Genomic DNA, 22,149 nt, shown 5'->3' on the forward strand with positions numbered 1-22,149 from the left:
CAATCGAGTTCATCTTATATAAATTAGAAATTAATCTTAAGCACTCAAAATTTATCCTGGGGCAGTTGTCAATTTCTTAGGCGAAACGACATAACATGGAAATTCATCCGAGCTTGCATGACACAAGATCAGAACATACCAATTAAAGCTTCAGATCGCTTTATGGTACGGTTTGTCTTACTGTCTAGCAACAGCCTACCTCCAGCATGCTACGCGTAGGACTGAAACGTTAGCTATAATTTCGCATGTATTTATAGATTCAAGTGCTTCCAACAGCTTCGCTTTTGCATCGATTGACCAATCAGAGCGCTGTATTCAATCCTTCAAAACCGTCGACTATGGCAGGGAAATCCGGTATGCCGGAGATTTTTAGTAGACAAAATAGGATACTACTCGCTACTAATCATAACTTCAATCATATATAATTGAAAATAGACTGAGCTGTAAGTGTTTAAAACCTGACCACATTTCTACGTGTATTTTTCCTTGAGTTTCTGATTTGCACCCCTATATAGAAAATAAAGATGTGTTCCACATCAATACAATATTACTTATGTATAATTTCATTCTATGGCTTCAGTAAAAGAAAATACCCCAATAAAAAGTTTCAATACATTGTCAAACTAAATAAGTGTTATCTCGAAGTTCTTCTTACATTCTTTGTGTTGCATTTATTATACCACTAGATATTTTATTTTCAGTTCGAAATAAACCCAGAACACGTTTCATCCGTCAAACTTTAAAAAGAGATGCAGTTTTGGTTAAAATCAACTACTCTATGAAAAATAAATGTTCGACTGTCAAAATTCCTTCTTCTTCTGATTCTGGTTGGCGTCACTTCACTTGAGATAACGCCGATTTGATGGCACAGCAACTTAGGATATATTGCCAGTTAATTAGTCCAATTGACTTTCTTTTCGCTGGACTACAAGCGAAAACCTCGCTGTGTGGCTGCGTAGAGTCGTCAAAGTACGGAACCCGTTGAGAGTTTCACCGGAAGTGAATGTCAAATTTCAACTAAAGCGCTCCTTACACGAGAATTATAAATGTCATTTTTAATGATTACTAAGTAATGACATTTCAACCTTTGTATGAAGAATTAAAAATGGCATTACTTCTAAGTAACGACACTATTAATGATCGTGTAAGGGCTGCTTAAAAGATAAAATGTTTAAAATAATTAATGGAAGTTCGATTGCCCACACTCTTACCAGCCGCTACATAATTTTGGGTCACAACCTGCCCAAAATCAACTAAAGTGCATCTCCCCAATTTTGGGTAACGAGTGATGACCTCAAAATTTAGGTAACTGTAAGTTTAGTACAAATGTTATGCCATAACAAAGCACGCTACCCATTTTTACCGATCAACTCAAAGTTTGAGTAGATAACGACCTAATTTTGGGTAGCTTATAGAAGAGCTCGGCAATGAGTGATTTCTCCTCAAAAAATAGGTAGAAATGGTTTTCAGTGCATATATCCCACATTATCGAAATGACAGAATGAGCAATGAATTCTTACTCGAATGTATGATTTTTCAGTGTTCGATCGGTTCAGTACTAAAACCCTCTCAGCAGGCGGCTCTATTTTGTTGGTCGTTGAGCGCTTGTTGAACGGCATACTGCACGAAATATTCGTTCAGTTTGCTGGGTCGGTTTGTTGTTTTTTCTCTTGCAAAAATTGTGTCAAAATTAGGTATTACCTTCATATAGAAAGAAAATTTGTTGTTATTCTACGTAAAGTAGAAGAATTGTACAGGTATGCAGTGTTAGTTTATAAAAAATAAGTGGAAAAAACTTCGAAAATTCTCCAGTAAAACTAGTCCAACGGGGCTCCAACTCCTCATATTAAAAATGGCTCAACGATGGACCTCTATCTGCCGGGTTTCATTTTAACGGTATGTTTCAAAATCGGCAAACGAAGGTCCCGTGTTGGCCTCCCGTTGAACGATTGATTAGACGTTTATTGAACCAATGATCAAACGTATTGGACCAATGAAAGACCACCGTTGAGCGTTTTTTTTTTCTAAGAGGGCATCTTCTCACTTAATTCCGACAGATTTCCGAATCAATCGGTTGTAAGCTATATTCGGAATCAGTTGTTGCACTGGAGTTGAAATCGATTCGAAATTCATTGATTTCCACATGGAAATCCGAATGAAAATTTCTCGCCGATTTGAAATCAGCATGATTCCCAAGTGTATTCCGATTAAGATGCAACAACCAATTCCAACTCGGTTCGGTTTGGAATGGGCCGTAGCACCTGCCTTAGGCTGTGAACCATTTCGCGGTTAATTTTAACTTTTGGTTAAAATCTGACACTCGAGCGGTTAATTTGATGTTGTCAAAAATAACCCTGCTCGAGAGCATAGTTACCCTCTTAGAAAACAACGTTCAACGGTGGTCCTCCGTTGGTCCAATACGTTGGATCATTGGTCCAATGAAAGTCCAATCAATCGTTAAACGGGAGGCCAACACGGGACCTTCGTTTGCCGATTTTGAAACAGACCGTTGAACCGAATGCCATTTTTTTCGTTCAACAAACCCGGCAGACAGAGGTCCATTGTTGAGCCATTTTTAGGCTGTGAACCATTTCGCGGTTAATTTTAACTTTTGGTTAAAATCTGACACTCGAGTGGTTAATTTGATGTTGTCAAAAATAACCCTGCTCGAGAGCATGGTTATTTTTGACAGATCGATAGTTATTTTCCAACACTGAAAAAAATCTCGCAATGAAAATTCTAATACTAATTCTTTAGTTGAAATTATTTCCAGTGGAAAAAAACCCAAATAACTTTCCGTCCGTCAAATTTTGAAATGGGCCACAGTTTTAGTCAAATTTAACTACTCGACACCAAATAACCACTCAAGTGTCAGATTTTAACCAAAAGTTAAAATTAACCGTGAGATGGTTCACAGCCTTAATATGAGGAGTTTTTAATATGAGGAAAGAATTTCTGAAGTTTTTTCCACTTATTTTTTTAAACTAACACTACTTACCTGTACAAAACTTCTACTTCACGTAGAATAACAACAAATTTTCTTCCTATATCAAGGTAACACCTAATTTTCACAGTATTTTTGCAAGAAAAAAAACAACAACAAACCGTTCCAGCAAACTGAACGAATATTTCGTGCAGTATATCGTTCAACAAGCGCTCAACGATCAACAAAATAGAACCGCTTGCTGAGAGGGTATTTTTGACAGATCGATTATTATTTTCCGACACTGAAAAAAAATTGCAATGAAAATTCTAATATTCAGTATGTAGTTGAAATTGTTTCCAGTGGAAAAGAAACCCAAATAACTTTCCGTCCGTCAAATTTTGGGTCGCAGTTTTAGTTAAATTTAACTACTCGACACAAAATAACCACTCAAGTGTCAAATTTCAACCAAAAGTTAAAATTAACCGCGAAATGGTTCACAGCTTTAGGATCCATTTGGAAATCATATTGAATTTCCAGTCGAATTCCAAATGAGTTAATTGGGTAAGATTTCAAATATAATGCTTTCACTTTTAACTATTGAATTTCTTCTAAACGAATCAACCACGAAATTCGAACTAGTCCTTAATTTGAACTTCGAAAAAATCAAAACGTCATAACAGTTAGTTCTTGTTCAGAGCCGCCACTGTAGACAGTTTCGCGGGCAAGGAGTGTTCAACGAATACATCTTTTGCGTGATGAAACGTAATTGAAAGGAGAAATACAAAATCTATACTGCGTCATAAGGTCAGTATGTAGTTGGAAGCAAACCAAAGGTGCGATGTTTATCACTGTTAGTGACGCCCTCTTCTGTTCCCCCCTTGTATTGTTCACAGCTGGTACTATGTAGTAGTAGTAGTAGAATCAAAGATGTTCGTTGTATTTTCCTACCGGACAATAGAACGGGGCAATGATTACCAACAACAACCACTTTACTTCGCAAGACTGTAAATATCGAGGGTGGTTCGGTGGGCGAATTTCCTTACCCTGAGCGGATACGTTTTTTTTTCTTTCTTTCTTCTTTCGCTTTCCCCACTTCAGTTACTGTGCGGAGCTGCGGTCAGTCGGTCGGTCGGTCGGTCGGTCGGTCGTCGGTGGTCAATCTGTCAGGTTTCGCTAGTAGAAAAAGTGATTTAATTTGTACGATTCGCAAAACTGCCGAAAATCCAAAAGGCAAAGTTCAGTGTGCTCTTCCATTGTGTTTAATATTCTATCCACGGCTGACAGTCTGTGTCCGGTCCAGTCCAGCAGAGTGCTGTTTGGTGGTAGGAATCTTGTTGCAATTGTTTCATCTGTCAGCTACAAACAAATCTCCCCGGCGTAAGTACCAGCGGGTGGATGAGTCCCGTATTTCCCGAGCAGGAACTTGCGAACGGTGGAAAGTCGGTGACTTTCGGAGCGGTAAACATTTGACCCCCGACCGGCGGTGGCATGAAAACCTCCAAGAAGTACATCATCGGGCTGTCGGCCCTGCTCATCATTCTGGTCGGTTGCGGACTAGCCGTTGGCAGGTAAATGTGCGAGGGTTTTTTTTATTTTGCTTCTTGACGTACCGCTTACTGATACCAAACGGCGACTCAGCCAGCGAGTAAATCGGATTCATAAACTGTGAAATGGGAATAATGGGCGAATCAGATTTGTGCCCTTGGTGGTTTTATTTCTGTTACAGCAAGTTGCAAACGTGCACTGATTGCCGACACTGTGTAAATTCTACGGTGCGTTTCAATTGTACCGATGCAAAATAGACTCAATCAGTTTATGCATTCCGTTGTACGGGTACTTGGCCGCCGATTTTTTCGCTGCTTACGGAACTAGGTCGACGATAGTTGGTCGAAAAAAAATATACTGGAGTACACTGCCGGCTGGAGTTTATTAGTAGCTTAAACTAGCTTTTGAAAAAAAATAACTACACATACAAAATATAAATAATTTTTACTCTAGTTTTACACTCTGATTTCAAGATCTAAGAAAATTTCACTGCAGCTTTTCGCGTGACACAAAAATTAGATTCCTTGCACCCAATAGTATGTTTCAGTGTTCTAGTTCTAGATGCATAATTTATGACAGTTTTATTAATTAGAATCTGGAAATTACGAAGAGAGCGAAGGAGTTGCTTCGTTTGGCCGAAAGCGGTCAATTTCCGAACATTGTATGTTCTGACGAGAAAATTTTTCCAATTGAGCAATTCGTAAACTCTCAAAACGATAGGGTTTACTTGACCGACCGTTCATACGAGAATTTGAGTCATCGATTGGCCACCAGGAGGCAGCACCCGCAACAGATAATGGTTTGGGCCGCTGTAACCGCAGATGGGCGCTCTCCAATCGTTTTCATCGAGCCTGGCGTCAAGGTAAATGCGACATATTATCGGGAAAGTATTCTGGAGGTTGCTTTGAAGCCGTGGGCAGACAAACACTTCGGTGGCACACCATGGACGTTTCAGCAGGACTCGGCACCGTCTCACAAAGCTCGAGTGAACCAAGAATGGCTGAAAACCGAACTTCATCACGTCCACACAATGGCTCTCGAATTCACCAGATGCGAATCCAATGGATTATTCTCTTTGGGCCATTTTGGAGAGCAAAGTCCGAACTAAAAGATACACCAGTCTCGAGGCGCTGAAAAAAGTTATTGTCCGCGAGTGGGCCTAAATACCTGCAAGTCACATTCGGCAACTTGCGATTCGTTTTTTGACCGTCTCAAGGCCATAGTCAAGGCAAAAGGTGGTCATATCGAGAAAAAGTGAATTGATTCTGAATTTTGTATTATTTTTACACATTTTGTACTTTGAATTAAGTAAAAGTAATTTTCCAAACTGAATTTATGGCCTTTTTAATTGGTTACACTTCGAGTGCCGGACCCTGTACATACCATATGTTCGGCCAAGCTGCTTCCGAATGGTCAAACCATGTCGAGCCCAACTAATGTTTGAAGCCATTCAAGGACATTCATGGAAAATTATGCAGGAGCACTATTCTGTTACTTGTTTAACACGACAACGCTCTGTCAAATGTGGAGGTTTCGGACTGTCAAAAATTAGATCGATGGCTTATTGAGTAGAGATGGTCGGGTATAGAAATTCTTATACCCGAACCCGACCCGTACCCGAGTGATCAGAAAAAAAATTTACCCGTACCCGACCCGTATCCGATTGAAAATTTAAAAAATTACCCGTACCCGACCCGTACCCGATCAAAAATAAATAAAAATTACCCGTACCCGAAAAAAAATAAAAAAATTTACCCGTACCCGACCCGTACCCGATTAAAAATTACCTGTACCCGTACCCGACCCGAATGAGTAGTAAAAATTTTACCAAAATTCAGTATGGAAAAAATAAAGTGTTTTAGATATCGAGCCGTATCAGGCTCTAGTTGGTAAGAAAAATACATTAAAATGCTTGTTTACTTTTAAACATATAAATAACAGTTCGGCTGAAAAGTTCGTATCGTTTAATAGAAACACACATTTTTTTGCCAAAATTCGTTTTTATTTTTCAACATAATTGCCATCAGAGGCGATACAGCGATTATAGCGATCTTCCAACTTTTCGATACCATTTTTGTAGTACGCTTTGTCCTTTGCCTCAAAATAGGCCTCAGTTTCAGCAATTACCTCTTCAATGCTTCTAAATTTTTTACCAGCGAGCATTCTCTTGAGGGCTGAGAACAGGAAAAAGTCACTGGGGGCCAAATCAGTAGAATACGGTAGATGAGGGAGCAATTCGAAGCCCAATTCGTTCATTTTCAGCATGGTTTTTCGTTGTTGTTTTTGATCGATTGTGAGCTCACGCGGCACCCATTTTGCACAAAGCTTTCTCATATCCAAATATTCGTGAATAATATGTCCAACACGTTCCTTTGATATCTTTAGGGTGTCAGCTATCTCGATCAACTTCACTTTACAGTCATTGAAAATCATTTTGTGGACTTTTTTCACGTTTTCATCGGTAACAGCCTCTTTTTGACGTCCACTGCGTTCATCGTCTTCGGTGCTCATATGACCAGTACGAAATTTTGCAAACCACTTACGAATTGTTGCTTCGCCCGGTGCAGAGTCTGGATAACACTCATCAAGCCATTTTTTGGTATCGGCGGCACTTTTTTTCATCAAAAAGTAGTGTTTCATCAACACACGAAATTCCTTTTTTTCCATTTTTTTCACAATAACAAAAGTAGCTTCACTCAAAATGCAATATCTCACAAACTAATAATCAGAAAGCTGTCAAATTTATACACGTATCTTTTGAAGGTTGGTACTAACTGAAAATGGTATGGATTTAATTCTAGTGGCGCCCTCTCATAGAAACGATACGAACTTTTCAGCCGATATGTTACACTGTGAAGCATGAATAATGTAATGTAACTTTTTTTTAAACATGCATAAAAAAACAAACGGTTCATCCGAATTCAAAATTTATTTTTTCATATTAAAGTACAATCCTTCCGGGTAATTGTGAAATATAATTTCATTCAAATGGCTGCCTCGGCTGCCCTTGCAGTACGCCATACGGTCGGTCCAGCTTTTTAATACATTTTCGATTGTATGCAGCTTTATTTCAGCTATGGATGCACGAATGTTATCCTTCAAGGCTTGAATTGTCTCTGGCTTGTCCACATAACACTTATCTTTGACAGCCGCTCAAAGATAATAGTCTAACGGTGTCAAATCACAGCTCCGAGGCGGCCAAACGACATCCGAATTTCGACTGATAATTCGATCTTCGAAGACTGTGCACAGATGATCGATCGTAGCGTTGGCTGTGTGGCACGGAGCTCTTGTTGGAGTCTTGTTGGAAACAAAAGGTGTTCAAGTCTTCCTGTTTAAGTAACGGGAAGAACTAATCGCTAATGATGACGCGGTACCGCTCGCCATTGACCGTGGCGGCGGCTCCTGCCTCATTTTCTAAGAAAAAAGGCCCAATGATGCCGCCAGACAAAAATCCGCACCAAACCGTCACTCTCTGAGATCGGCTTCTCCATGATGACGTGCGGGTTTTCCGTCCCCAGATACGACAATTTTGCTTATTAACATACCCGCCGAGATGAAAATGTGCCTTATCCGAGAAGATGATTTTTTTGCACACATTACCATGATTTTGAAAGTAAAACTGCACTATTTTCACGCGGTCCTCAAGCGTATACACAACCATTTTCGTTCAGCAAAGGATACAACAAAGTTTCTGTCAAATCAGAAGTGACATTTAGGTTACCAATGTCGAAATAACCGCTAGTTCAAAAATAAATGTTAGATGGCGGACCCTGTAGATTTCCAATGTTTTTGGTACTTTATTTTCATTTACAAATGTCAACAAAAGCGAGTAATATCCAATCAAATTTTTCGAGAAGCATATTCACCCAAAATGTCGTAATACCCGTTGTACTCAATTTTGGGTAGGTATGGTTTTTACGAAACAGTGCGACTTTTGATCCAATTCTTTAGAACTATAAGTAAGCGTGCTCATTATCTTGACACACAAATAAAAATTCACATTCGAATCACTTGAAAAATCACGTAATATATTTCCAAATGTCAAATTGAATATTATACGTGACGAAAATGAATGTTATGCGAACATCCCCTAAAATGAATAGTGTGTTATCAGTTCGTTTACGTGAATTGACCAAAGAATCAAACAATGTACGTGTATTCCCGGTGTGAAAAATTCAATTTTGAACATGGTGAACAGTGAGTCCTTCAAGTGTAATTAGTTTGAACATTCGTAGGAAATTTTTTTGGTTTCAATTTTTTACTACAAAGCAAAATTAATTATGATTTTGATTTAAATTAATCTGTCAACTATGCCCGTTTTGTAAACCTCACAAACCCACACCCACGATGTTATCAGTTGCTGGTGGTTTTTACAGCCATTGAACCGGTGGAACCCTTAAACGAGTGAACACGGTGAAAATTTGAGTATTTCGCGAGAAAAGATTTTCACCCTTACTTTTGCGACTCCACGTTGTCACGCATCGAGATTTTCACTTGTAGTCCAGTGAAAAGAAACGAAAATTAACTAGCAATATAGCCCAACTTGCTGTGCCATCAATCGGTGTCATTTAAAGTGAGGTGACACCACCCAGAAGTGCAGAATAATAAGAACTTCTATGCAGATTTTCTGAAATAAATGTTCATGTTTTTATGGTAAGAATCCCAATGATTTTTATGAAAATTTTGAAAATCTCTAACCAATATTTAAAATAACAGTTTTCTGGTATCTGAATGTGATATGAGTACTACACTACATTTTATATACTGCCCATACTTGCATATCAGTCCCATATGGGAAATCGGCATGTTGAGAAAAAGACGATCAAAAGTTTATTTCCGAATTTTTTATTTATTGTGCTCCCTAATGCTGGTCCCGGGTTGGCGGTTCAATGCATAGGACGCTGGTCTTACAAGCCAGCTGTCGTATGTTCGAGCCCCGACCTGGAAGGATTCTTAGTGTCAGTAGGATTCATAGTACTAGCCATGCAATGATTCTGTACGCTAAGAATCGGCTGCGAAGTCTGTTGAAACAGAAAGGCCAAATTCCACGAAAGGAATGTAATGCCAAGACTTTGCTTTGCTCCCAAATGCTTAATCTTGGTATTATTACATGAAATATCGGTAATACACCTTTGCTGTTCCAATATTGCAACAAATGAAATTATTGAAATTTTGCACTGAATGGGACTGATATGCGGGTACTTTAGCGGTACAGAAATGAGTTGATATTTTTTTATATTTTACTGAACAAACCCTCAACTTTCATTGCAATTTCTGAGAGTATGTTGAGGAAAGACTCCATTCCTCAAGCTAACTCAAAATTGGCGAAAATCGATATGAGACTGATATGCGAGTATGGGCAGTATATGAATCAAATAATTTTTACTGGATTGTGCATTAAACAGCTTTAAAATGGCAGTCCATTAAAACCTACGTGAAAAGTAGATTCCTACCGCTACATCATAGAGCTAAGGTAGTGTGTCTTATTAAATATGTTATAAACAAAGTAGGGCGGGAAATATTCACATAACTTTTCATGAAGAAAAAAATGTTTTTTTTCTGGAAAAAGATGCCAGTTGACAGGTCTGGTCCTAGGCGCGAATGTCAAAACCCCTTGAATCAAATTGATTATTTTTCGGAAGAACTGTTTTGCAATGAAAAAATCTCGTCAACGTGTAAACATATTTATGTGAAGTACAAATGGTCGGGTAATCGATCCGAAAAAAAAAAAATTACCCGACCCGTACCCGAGTGAGCGGTAAATTTTTTTACCCGTACCCGACCCGTACCCGAGTGAACAGTAAAATTTATGAGTTCGTTCGTGTTTATGAGTTCGTTCGATAACGTTTGTAGATAAGCGCGTATTGATTGAGTTATAAAAAAACGGTCAAACAACATTAACTTTGTAATCGCATCAGAATATTTCTTATCGCTAATCTCAATAACTTATCTCCAGGGCTTTGAACGGTAATGACGAAGACGCGTACGACGAGACACCCAAGTCGGTAAAGCAGATTCTCACCGATATCCGCAACCTGATGGAAGACAACTCCATCACAGCGTACATCATTCCCTCGGTAGATGCCCACATCGTAGGTCTAGAAGCTTCTGGTTTGTCCTCACCAAATCTAATCTAGTTAAAACATCCCTTCCACAGAGTGAGTATATTTCCGCACACGATAAACGTCTTCAGTACGTAACGAACTTCACCGGATCCGCCGGAACAGCCATCATTACCTTGCGGGAGGCGGCTCTATGGACCGATTCACGCTATCATCTGCAGGCGGAAAATCAGCTGGACTCGGATCTATGGACTCTGATGAGAGAGGGTTTGGCGGATGTTCCAACGCGTGACGACTGGCTACTGGAGAAGCTTTCCTCGTGGTCCCAGGTTGGAACGGATCCCTTTCTGATAACCTCGACCGAATTCGAACGTCTATCGAGGGTCCTGAATGCCGGTGGTCTACGATTGGTGACACTCGAACGTAATCTGGTGGACAGCGTTTGGAACAACCGTCCACCGCAGGTCAGCGAACCATTGATTCCGCTGGATATCAAGTATTCAGGTGAGTACACTGAATAACCCAAAACCAGTGTCGTTAACATAACGTTTTACAAATTAGGGAAGCGGGCATCCGAAAAGATCGCAGACCTTCGGAAAGAACTGATAGAAAAGAAAGCTTCGGCAATCGTTATCACCGGTCTGGATGAAATCGCTTGTATGTAAGATTGTTTCATGAAACCAACCGTCGAACAATCTCAATCAATTCCTTCGTTCAACAGGGCTCTTCAATCTGCGCGGGTCGGACATCCGCAACACTCCAGTATTCTTCGCATACGCCATCGTTTCCGATAGTGAGATCATACTATTCACCAATCCGGATCGGATCAACGACACCATTAGAAATCATTTCCGGTCGGAAGGTATCGAAGTTACGGTTCGGGAATACGACGATATTCTCGCCGGGGTTAAAGAACTGGTGGAAACTCGGGGGAACGTGATCATCTCCACCTCCTGTAGTCATGCGTTTTATGCTCAAATTCCAGCTGATCAACGAATTCAACTGTACAGTCTGGTGGCAACTAAACGAGCGGTGAAAAATTCTGTGGAAGGCGAAGGAATGCGTCGAGCTCACGTCCGGGATGGTGCCGCTCTTGTTCGTTATCTGCATTGGCTAGAGGAGAACGTCGACTCGGGCAATATAACCGAACTGTCCGGAGCAAGTCAACTACGCGAATTTCGTAGCATGCAGAAAGATTTTGTTGGTCTAAGCTTCACGGCTATCAGTGCATTTGGATCCAATGCAGCCATTGTCCATTACAGTCCAACGGAAGAAACGGATACTCTGATAACACGAGACAATATCTACCTCATCGATTCCGGTGGTCAGTACAGGGACGGAACAACCGACGTAACCCGATCAGTGCACATGGGTGAACCAACCGCTTTCCAGAAGGAAGCTTTCACGAGAGTGCTTAAAGGTTTCCTGAGTCTCGGCTCGGCAGTATTTCCACCGAAAACTTCCGGAACGTTCTTCGATGCCATGGCCCGTCGTGCCCTGTGGGATGTTGGTCTGGATTATGGACACGGGACGGGTCACGGGATTGGGTCATACCTCGGAGTTCACGAGTATCCACCCTCGCTAGTGTCCAGCACGGTATCGCCGGGAAATGTCGGCCTACAGGAAAATATGTTCACCTCGAACGAACCCGGCTACTACGAAGCGGATCAGTTCGGTATCCGATTGGAGGATATCGTACAGGTCGTCAAAGCCGACGTTCGGTATGACTTTGCCGGTCGGGGAGCGTTGACATTCTACGCCAACACGGTGGCTCCGCTGCAAACCAAGCTGATGGATTTGACGTTGATGAGTGAGCACGAGGTGAATCTGGTGAACAGCTACCATGAACGGGTCCTGAAAGAAGTTGGTCCATTACTGTTGGAACAGAATGCCAACGAGGCTCATGCTTGGTTGGTGCAGCAAACCAAGGCTATTGTTAAGACGTAAACATGTAAATAAACTGCGAAATTTGTAGTAATTTTACTCAGTTTGTTGTATCCGAAGATCGCAAAATAACACAGCTAGAAAAATACGAGTGAATTTACGTCTTCTGTTACCGACGTAGCGTCAAAAATTAATGATTTTTACAGTTGATCTGATTTTTACATATTTTTAAGAGCTGAAACGTGTAAGCTTACGCGTCTTCTTGAAAGACTAGGTATGTTTCACACATATCTGAACCATTATTGTAAAATACAGTCGTTCTACGAATTACGTTCTAATGAATGCTTTGATGTGTGTATACAAATGTAAAGCAACGATCCCTGTTATCAGGGTCCAACGATCCGAGGATGGTGATTGCAAGTTTATCTGTCAAAATACAAGGGAAAACCACTTGTAAAATCATTTATTACTTATTAAGAACGTCAATTGTTCAAGCGAAAAGTTAATTTTAGTGTGAGATTTTTGCTATTTTTGCACTATTATATTAGTGTGAGATTTTTGTTATTTTTGCACCACTCAAGATTCTGTTTCAAACAATGAAAATTTTCAGTTCCAATATTTGCATGTGAAAAAATGTTATGATGATTTTATTCATGAAATGCTACTTGAAGGACCATACAAATGCGCAAACCGAACCAAATATGCGATATTATGTTAAGAAATAGTATTTCACCGCCTTTTGATTCATTCCTCTAGTGTTCGAAATAACTTCAACTGAACCGAAACAAATTCTGGATCTCGAGATTTGTCTACATTTCATCTTATAAAATCAAAAATTATTACACGAAATAAAAGAAAATTTATTTTCTTACATTTTCAAATGAACAGTTCTTGTTAAAGATTCTAAAATTCTAGACCAAAATTGAAATTATATGAGTTCCCCATAAGAACCTGTGTAAAATTCAATCGTCAACCTAAGAAAATCGTCAAATAATGAAACTTAGATGGCGCGTCAGGTAAAATTAGTTTTGCGCTAGATTGCCAATAAGAATCGGAGAGCAAAACATTATTTAGTCGAATCGTACAATTATCTCAATATCATAATGCAATTGATTTAAAATTAAGAAAATTGAAACATGATAGTGATCCTAAATATGTGATTTAGGAAGAGCTACTCTCTAGAACTTGTATCTCTGATTGATTATTGATCCTCAGAACGGAACTCCCAAGAAAATTGTTGTACACACAAAAAAATAATATTGTGTTTATAAAAACGATAAACTTTTAAAAGTCTTCAAAAAATTATAAATTTAAGCAGAAAAAACTTTTAAAACTAGTGGAAAAAATTGCAGTTTAAAGTTTTTCTGATTTAGAAACAATTATATCTAAAAGTAAGAACTTTCGAAAAAACAGTGATAGAACTTTTGTACAACCAAGCAACACTGCCTCGGTGCAGTGTATATTTACACAAAAGTGGCTAAATTTTTTTAAGCGTTTTTGTTTTTTGAATTAGAAGAAAACGCTCAACGGTGGTCCATCGTTGGTGCAATACGCTGGATCGTTGCTCCAATGATAGTCCAATCAATCGTTCAACGGGAGTCCAACACAGGACCTTTGTTCGCCGATTTTGAAACAGACCGTTGAACCGAATCCAATTTATTTCGTTCAACAAACCCGGCAGGCAGAGGTCCATTGTTGAGCCATTTTTAATATGAGGAGTTGGAGCCCCGTTGGACTAGTTTTACTGGAGAATTTCCGAAGATTTTTCCACTTTGTTTTTCAAACTAGCACTATCGACTAACTGCCCAGTAAATTTTGTACAACCGCGTCGGTCTGATCATCGGACCGGTTAAGGACCGATATTGGCTCGATTATAGCGCTGCGATTGGGCCGTCATCGGACAATTCTTCATTACCTGCGTAAACCGTGCAAACCTGAAAACGTATCGACATTATCGAGTAACCATTGTGCTCCTTGTTTTGCTATCTGTTTCACTATTTAGCTATAGCGAGCAGAGTTGTAAATATTCCAGGTTTATCTGGCATATGCCAGATTTTCCTCATTTTGACAGACGCTCTAACACATCAGACCTTTGTTAGATTTGATATGATTTTAGTTATTTTTGCTATGAAATACCAGTTTTCTCATTTCTGTTTACCTAAATCATTTAACACCGTTCAAAAATCAAAAGAAAAACGTGATTATTCCACCTAGCAGTGAGATGATACCTTTTTTCATCGATTTGTATATTTTAAGCATCAATACTGTATAAAATGTTCAAAACGACATATGCAACAATGATAGATTCTGTTTGTTTACTTTCCCTTTTGATTATTACGGCACTCTTAGCAATTCTTTTCTCCAATAATTTACCGATAATAATAACTAAAGCTATCATCTTTTAATCTGCTCTGGAGAAATTACCGAAAAAAGCAGGAATTTTTCGCAATAATCGAAAGAGAAAGTAAACAAAGAGAATCTCTCAATGTTACATACGTTGTTTTGAACATTTCATACAGAATAATTGTTTTTCTCACACAAAAAACATGTTACTAGAAAGAATGAACATTGATTGTTATGATGTGATATGAAAGCTCCGTTTTTTTCGATGGTTGTAATTAAAGACAATTACAATCTTTTTAGTTATAAAAATGACGCAGAATTTTCAATAGAAAGTTTAACACGCCACAGTCGAGCCGAGATAAAAACATATCGAGCCCAAATACTATGCTGAAGAGTACTGTATTCAATCTTTCAATCACTCAGAAATTATTGTAATGAAAAAGTGTGTCTAATTCTGAATCCAAGCATCAATTTGTCGGGCTTCGTTCAAAACTCCAACTGCTGGGATATGGAGAAAAAATCGATTCCACCCTAAGTAGTTGAATCGAATTCGTATAATCTACGACTCGTTTGATTGGAATTTCGGTAAGGTATCTAAATTGGGAACAATTTTAAGGGTCGATATTCAGAATTCAGACATTGTCAAAACACTGCAAAATATAAAATACCGGATCCGGAATTGAGCAATAATATGTGCAAATCTATAAAAACTGCGCACTCAATTTTCTCGAAAATTTCCTACCCGTTTTTAATTCTTACAAACTAATATTAATTCAAATAAAGGTCTTGAAATTCTCTTTAAAAATTCCCCGAAAAATTAATCCAGATCCGACTTCCGGTTCCGGTATTACAGCGCGATAAGTGAAAAATTTTCATTTTCAAGTGTATTTTATCAAAAGTGATGGCGAAACAAGGTGCAAAGTTTTAAACAACTTTCCAGTAAATAGTTCATCTAACGGGTGATTTTTTAAGAGCTTGAGAACTTTTTTAAACAATAAAACGCATAAAATTTGCAAAATCTCATCGGTTCTTTATTTTAAACGTTAGATTGGTACATGACATTTACTTTTTGAAGATAATTTCATTTAAATGTTGACCGCGGCTGCGTCTTAGGTGGTCCATTCGGAAAGTCCAATTTTGGGCAACTTTTTCGAGCATTTCGGCCGGAATAGCCCGAATTTCTTCGGAAATGTTGTCTTCCAAAGCTGGAATAGTTACTGGCTTATTTCTGTAGACTTTAGACTTGACGTAGCCCCACAAAAAATAGTCTAAAGGCGTCAAATCGCATGATCTTGGTGGCCAACTTACCGGTCCATTTCTTGAGATGAATTGTTCTCCGAAGTTTTCCCTCAAAATGGCCATAGAATCGCGAGCTGTGTGGCATGTAGCGCCATCTTGTTGAAACCACATGTCAACCAAGTTCAGTTCTTCCATTTTTGGCAACAAAAAGTTTGTTAGCATCGAACGATAGCGATCGCCATTCACTGTAACGTTGCGTCCAACAGCATCTTTGAAAAAATACGGTCCAATGATTCCACCAGCGTACAAACCACACCAAACAGTGCATTTTTCGGGATGCATGGGCAGTTCTTGAACGGCTTCTGGTTGCTCTTCACTCCAAATGCGGCAATTTTGCTTATTTACGTAGCCATTCAACCAGAAATGAGCCTCATCGCTGAACAAAATTTGTCGATAAAAAAGCGGATTTTCTGCCAACTTTTCTAGGGCCCATTCACTGAAAATTCGACGTTGTGGCAGATCGTTCGGCTTCATGATGAAATGTCAGAGCATACTGAGCAAATAATAATGCATGAAAATCATAACCTCAAAAAATCTGAGCAAATACTAATGCATGAAAATCCTAACCTCAAAAAAATCACCTTTTAGTTAGCAAATCTTGTTAGTTGGTGAATATATGAACCTATTTTGGGATTACTAGTCTCCGGTGTCCCGCTCCGAAAGCACCCGGTAATAGTGAAGACCCAAGTAATCATTTGCATTACATCATTGCACATTTACAACTTTAGTATAACATCGTTAATTTAAAAGCACATTAATTCAACATGCTTTAAAGCAGCGTGCATTAAATTTGCATCTTCAAATTATAATGAAGCATTATCTTACAACAGCTATATATTGCCATTTAATGCTGTACCTTATTGCAATTAAACATTATCGCTTACAGTGCATAGAAATTGAATTGATACATTAAATCAATGCATTAGGGTTTAAAAAAGTAGAACAATTCTTCAACTTAAAGCTAGTCCAAATTTAGCTTTGTTTACAACTAAAATAGTTGTCGGTAAAACAGAAGTAAAATGTATTACCGACATTCACCTACACAACGCAGATAGAAGAACATTCGCACAGATTTATTTGCATAGAAGAGTGTATAGGTTACCGGACTACAAATGCATGTTACCGTGACCCAAGGATCAACTCCAGAAAATGACTATATACTAAAAAAAATACACTAAGTTAAACGTTCGATCCCAAAAAATACTTCACATGTGTAAGGGTAAGAATTTTTTTTAAATTCGTAAACATATTTTATTTCACAAATTCCAAATTATTTTTCAAACTTTCCAATGAATTGCTGATGTTTCATAACATCTTAAGTTACAAGTCCTACATACATTACATAAACAAATATAAAGAAGACATACGACTTAGTGGTCTTATATCTGCCTTGCGTGTATTCGCAGTGTATATAAAAGGTTTGATTGTTATTTGGGGTGCAATGATTAAATCGATAAAGAAGAATTAGATACTGTATTTCAGCATTATGAATTCAATTAACATGTTATACACATATAATCTTTTATTATTCGTAGAAGTGCCAATTTCAACTCTATATTTACATTATAAAAATTCTTAATGTTTCGAGGCATTTATAGAGAGTCGCACTGAATTTATATAAGCTGGAATTGATGTAGGTATATAATGCATTGTGGTTACTTGAGGAAAAGCTCCAAAAACCGATCAAATCATCATTGAAATTGAAGCTATCATTTTCTGAAAAGATACTGTGTCATTTCATCCAGATCCGACCACCGGTTCCGAAATTATAGGGCGATAAGTGTCAAAACTTTCGTACCGTCATACAAAATGACGATGCAAAGCCGGTACGCATCGGTACGTATTGGTACGGAAGAAGAAAACACCACCGCCTAGCACATAGCGTGCTTTGTTCAGTTTTGTATAGCGTGCAGACTTGTCACATTTAAATCTTTATTAACTTGACATAACTGTTTACAAATCGAAAAGGCGATAGTAGTTTATACCCAAAGAACGTTTTTTATTTTATTCAAGTTTGAAAAGTTTGCACTTCCTAACAATAGCTGTTTGCCGAGGATTGTAAAATACCCCTTCAAATTGAAGGTTTAACCGAGTTCGACAACAAATCGAAATACGCAGTAGTGTGGGTCAGTAGTTTCACTTCGCTCGTTCCAACTTTCCCCAGTTTATTAAGAAAAACCTCTTTCAATTCTGTAACCCATCCTGTCCACACAGGTTTACGAAACAATAGGAATGAATACTTGGGGCAGAAGTTACTGGGGCAGCAACGCCTACTTGTTATTTACGTTTCCGATTTCGAAAGCCATAATCTCACCGAGAGTGGGGAGTGTTCTGTCCGACGCCTCTTGTTTAGTGTGTTATTCGGTAGTGCGAAGTTGGGACCAAATTTGAATAATGTTAATAGTGTTTTGTGCTAGAAACAAAGCACTGTGATGTCCGAAGAAGGAGGAGGAATTTCATCATCAATGCAAATTAGGTAGATCGACTGCACGATGACGCGCTGGAAGTGGATCAATATTTCCATATACATCGTATAGCATTCTGAGGGGTCATGCAAAACGGTAGGACTTTTGCTAGTGCAATTGTTTCGATAGGCAATTTGCGGTGTATATGCAAAGTTAAATTCTCATTAGAATACGGTAATTAAACCGCTCTGTTATGGGACATGAACCGATGAAAAATAATATAGTCTTCACCCTTTGAGACTAGATGTCCAACTATTTTTATATCGTATGAAAGTCAACATTCTACCGTTTCAAAGTTCTCCTGAAGTGTTCGATCGGGGATTATCGGCTATATGAAGATAAATACAGAAGAAAACATCTTCACAATCCTTCCGAAAAGTAGTGCATCGTAAACTGTAGCAAAATAATAAAATATAACCATTTCTTATGTATATAATCATCCGAAATCGATACTCTCCGGGTTCCAATCCGGCTGACGGGATGCCCTAGAAAATAAATGGCATCCGCTGGCGTGCATGAATGCAGTGCTGACTAATGGGGGGCTATTTGCTGATTTATTTGTAATGGCCGTGAAGCAGACGCTACGCTAGAATCCGGGTTTTGATACTCGGGGTCGGTAGCAGGAAATGCCCTTTTTTATTGGTTTCTCTCTGGGTTTCAATGCTTCAACTTCTTTCTGGGTCATTATCTGCTTGCACCATAAGAAAGTGCAAGGATCCAAGGAGCCCATTCGTTCGTTACTGCGAACGGGAATAGATTCATGTTCAAGGTCGAAAATGTGGGTTTTCGTCAATGTGGTAGAAACAGGTGGGACAAACACAACTCTTTTGTGTTAGTGAAATTAACTTTGCTTCAGCAAGCCAAATAAAACTAAAAACCACGTGCTTGCTTTCGTCACATCGTTCGGACTAGTTGGCATTGAATAAAAGCATGCTTATTTTTTATGTATGTCGTCATACCGAACTATTTACAAATTTTTGGGTACAAACGCAAGCAAGCCATGTGATCTGCCCCAGCTGTTTATATCACATTGGGTTTCCGTGAGTGCTATATGCTGTAACTGTTGCCTAGCTATTGAGTTAACGAAGCAATGTGGATAAAGTTATCAGGGTGCTCTCTTTGGCGAGGAATATGCTCGCATTCAGGATCACAGACAGGCGTTCGCTAATTGGGCTGGATTATCAGCTACCGAGAAATGAACTAGGACTTTTGCCGGTGGCACGTAATTGAACCTTCGCAGTCTGAGCTGTCATAGCGCTTAAAGGGAATCCGTTCGATTTTTAGCCCTATTCTCTAGCTATATGTAAATCTAAAGTGATTTTAGTATAGTAATAAATAATGGCAAAAAGGGAGAGTGTCAAATATTTCATTATGAATTTATCCTCTTTTTGCCTTTCTCATATAGGCTATGCAATCGCTGTGGAAATCGACTTTACAAACCGAGGCCCAGAGGGCCGAGTGTCATATATCATTCGACTCAGTTCGTCGAAATCACAAAATGTCTGTGTGTGTATGTGAAATGAAATCAAATGAAAGGTCTTATGGTCCCATACAAAGTTATTTGGATCCGGTTCCGGAATTACAATTATGTGCAAAGTTATTAAAAAAACGCACTCAATTTACAAGGATAAATTTTTAAATATTACCATTTAACTCTGTTATAAGTATATCACGTCACTATACAAATTCACTATGTATCTCACGACACTATAAATCTTGTATAATAAACGTCACATCACATATGCACATTTCGAATACAATTTATATTCATCTTCAGTGTGATAGTTTTGTTTAGTTATTGAAAGAATGCTGTAATGTTGTTCCTTTTATATGGAACGGAAGTAGGTAGATTCCTACAACAGGTATAAACACCTCGAAAAAATTATCTAATTTGTTTAGGGTAGGGTGTTAAGATTAAGTGTTTTCTATGTTTGTCTGTCCCCTGTGTGTAGGTAGTAACTTAAAGAGCCAGGAATACCTATTTCCTTGGTCTCTGTTTAGTAAAGAAGTGGAATTGTGTTTGAAAATTTCCAGACTTTCTGCCGAATCTAATTTCCATGGGTTGGAAATTTGTCTTAAAATTTTTATGTCATTTGTAGTGAAATCATGGTTTTCGGAAAAGGCATGCTCAGCTACTTTCGACTTGAAATGGTGTGATAAACCCCGTTCCAGATCCTTGGATGCTTTCCCTATTTCCGCTATGTGTTCCTTGAAACGGATATCTAATGATCTCTTTGTTTGTCCAATGTATAATTTATCACAATGAGAACATGAAATTTTGTATACCCCCGATTTTTTCAATTTGTCAGTAGGATCTTTAGTAGATCCTAGTAAAGTTTTCAACTGGTTGCTAGTACTACTGAACACTAAATCCAAGCCAAAGGGTTTTAATTTTGATTTAAGTGGATATGCCATGTTAGAGTTGAAGTCTACCGATATTCTTTTCAAGGTTTCTGATAGGGGGGTCAAAGTTGTGAGTGATAATTTTTTTAATGATCTTAATTTCTTATCGAGGATTGTTTGGATTGAGCGCTCCGGATATCCATTGAGCTTTCCAATTTCGAAGATAAAATTTTTCTCTTTCACTACCGCATCATCTCTGAGGGGTAATGTTAGCATTCTGTGAAACATATGGTGAAATGCAGCCATTTTATGTTGGTGAGAATGGTTAGAAATATTAGGTATTACTCGCTCTGTATTGGTTGGCTTCCTATATATTTCGAAAGATAAAGTTTTCGCCTCCCGTATAATGAGAAAATCTAAGAAAGGTAAACTGTTCTTTGTCTCCCTCTCGCAGGTGAATTTTATGTTCCTATGTAAATTGTTGATTGTATCCAAAAAATTTTCCAAATCGTTACGCTTGATGATGCAAAATATATCATCAACGTATCTCCACCAGCGATTTGGTAGTAATCCTCGTTTATTTAAAAGTTCTTCGAGGTTTGCCATAAATAATTCGCATAAAAATGGGGAGAGCGGATTACCCATTGGGGCCCCTTGTAATTGTTTATAATATTCCCCTCTGAATTTGAAATAATTTACATCCATGCAAAGCCGGGTTAGAGTAAGGTAAGACCTTACTTTGCATTTCCATAAACTACTACTTTTTTGTTTAACTAACCAATCTTCCAACAGATTGATTGAGTCCTTCACCGGGACACTTGGGAATAAGGAGGCTACATCGAAGGATACCATTATTTCGTCATCTTCGATTTCACCTGAGTTCAGAAGTTGAGTAGCGAATTCCTGTGTATTGGGAATGGATCTACTAAAAAACTTTTTCGGCATATTTTTGAATTCTTCCACTAGCCATTTGGAGATTTTTTGGGTAGGGGCTCCTACTGAAGAGATGATTTCCCTTATTTCATTCCCAGGTTTATGGACTTTAGGTAATCTTTTGATTTTTGGTAATGAAGGGTTAGGGACTTTGAGGCGGCTGAGATTGATATCGAAGTTAGGGTTACATTCTATGAGAGTTTTATCTATTTTTTTGATAATTTCTGGAAGGGGGTCGGACCTTTGTTTCCTATATGGTCCGTCATTAATTTTTTGGATGATTATGCTGTCATAATCATCCTTATCTATAATAACAACTTTGTTTCCCTTGTCAGCTTTAACATAA

The 22,149-nt window shown here is 38.5% G+C and overlaps 1 protein-coding gene across 2 annotated transcripts; it reads left to right on the top strand.

The window, feature by feature from the left end:
• Positions 1-4,042: 4,042 nt before the first annotated feature.
• LOC131425940 (xaa-Pro aminopeptidase 1-like) lies at positions 4,043-12,519 on the top strand. 2 transcript variants are annotated; one of them, XM_058588265.1, is made up of 5 exons: positions 4,043-4,494; positions 10,431-10,566; positions 10,632-11,040; positions 11,098-11,193; positions 11,258-12,518. In XM_058588265.1, the coding sequence occupies exons 1-5, from the start codon at positions 4,415-4,417 to the stop codon at positions 12,481-12,483; spliced, it is 1,947 nt and encodes a 648-aa protein (XP_058444248.1). In that variant the 5' UTR covers positions 4,043-4,414; the 3' UTR covers positions 12,484-12,518. The 2 variants fall into 2 exon arrangements, with proteins under 2 accessions (XP_058444248.1, XP_058444249.1); XM_058588266.1 differs by lacking the exon at positions 4,043-4,494 and having other exon boundaries at positions 10,455-10,570; positions 11,258-12,519.
• The last annotated feature ends 9,630 nt before the right edge of the window (positions 12,520-22,149 follow it).

This window comes from Malaya genurostris, chromosome 1 (assembly GCF_030247185.1).
Source record: "Malaya genurostris strain Urasoe2022 chromosome 1, Malgen_1.1, whole genome shotgun sequence".
Taxonomy (NCBI): Eukaryota; Metazoa; Arthropoda; class Insecta; order Diptera; family Culicidae; genus Malaya; species Malaya genurostris.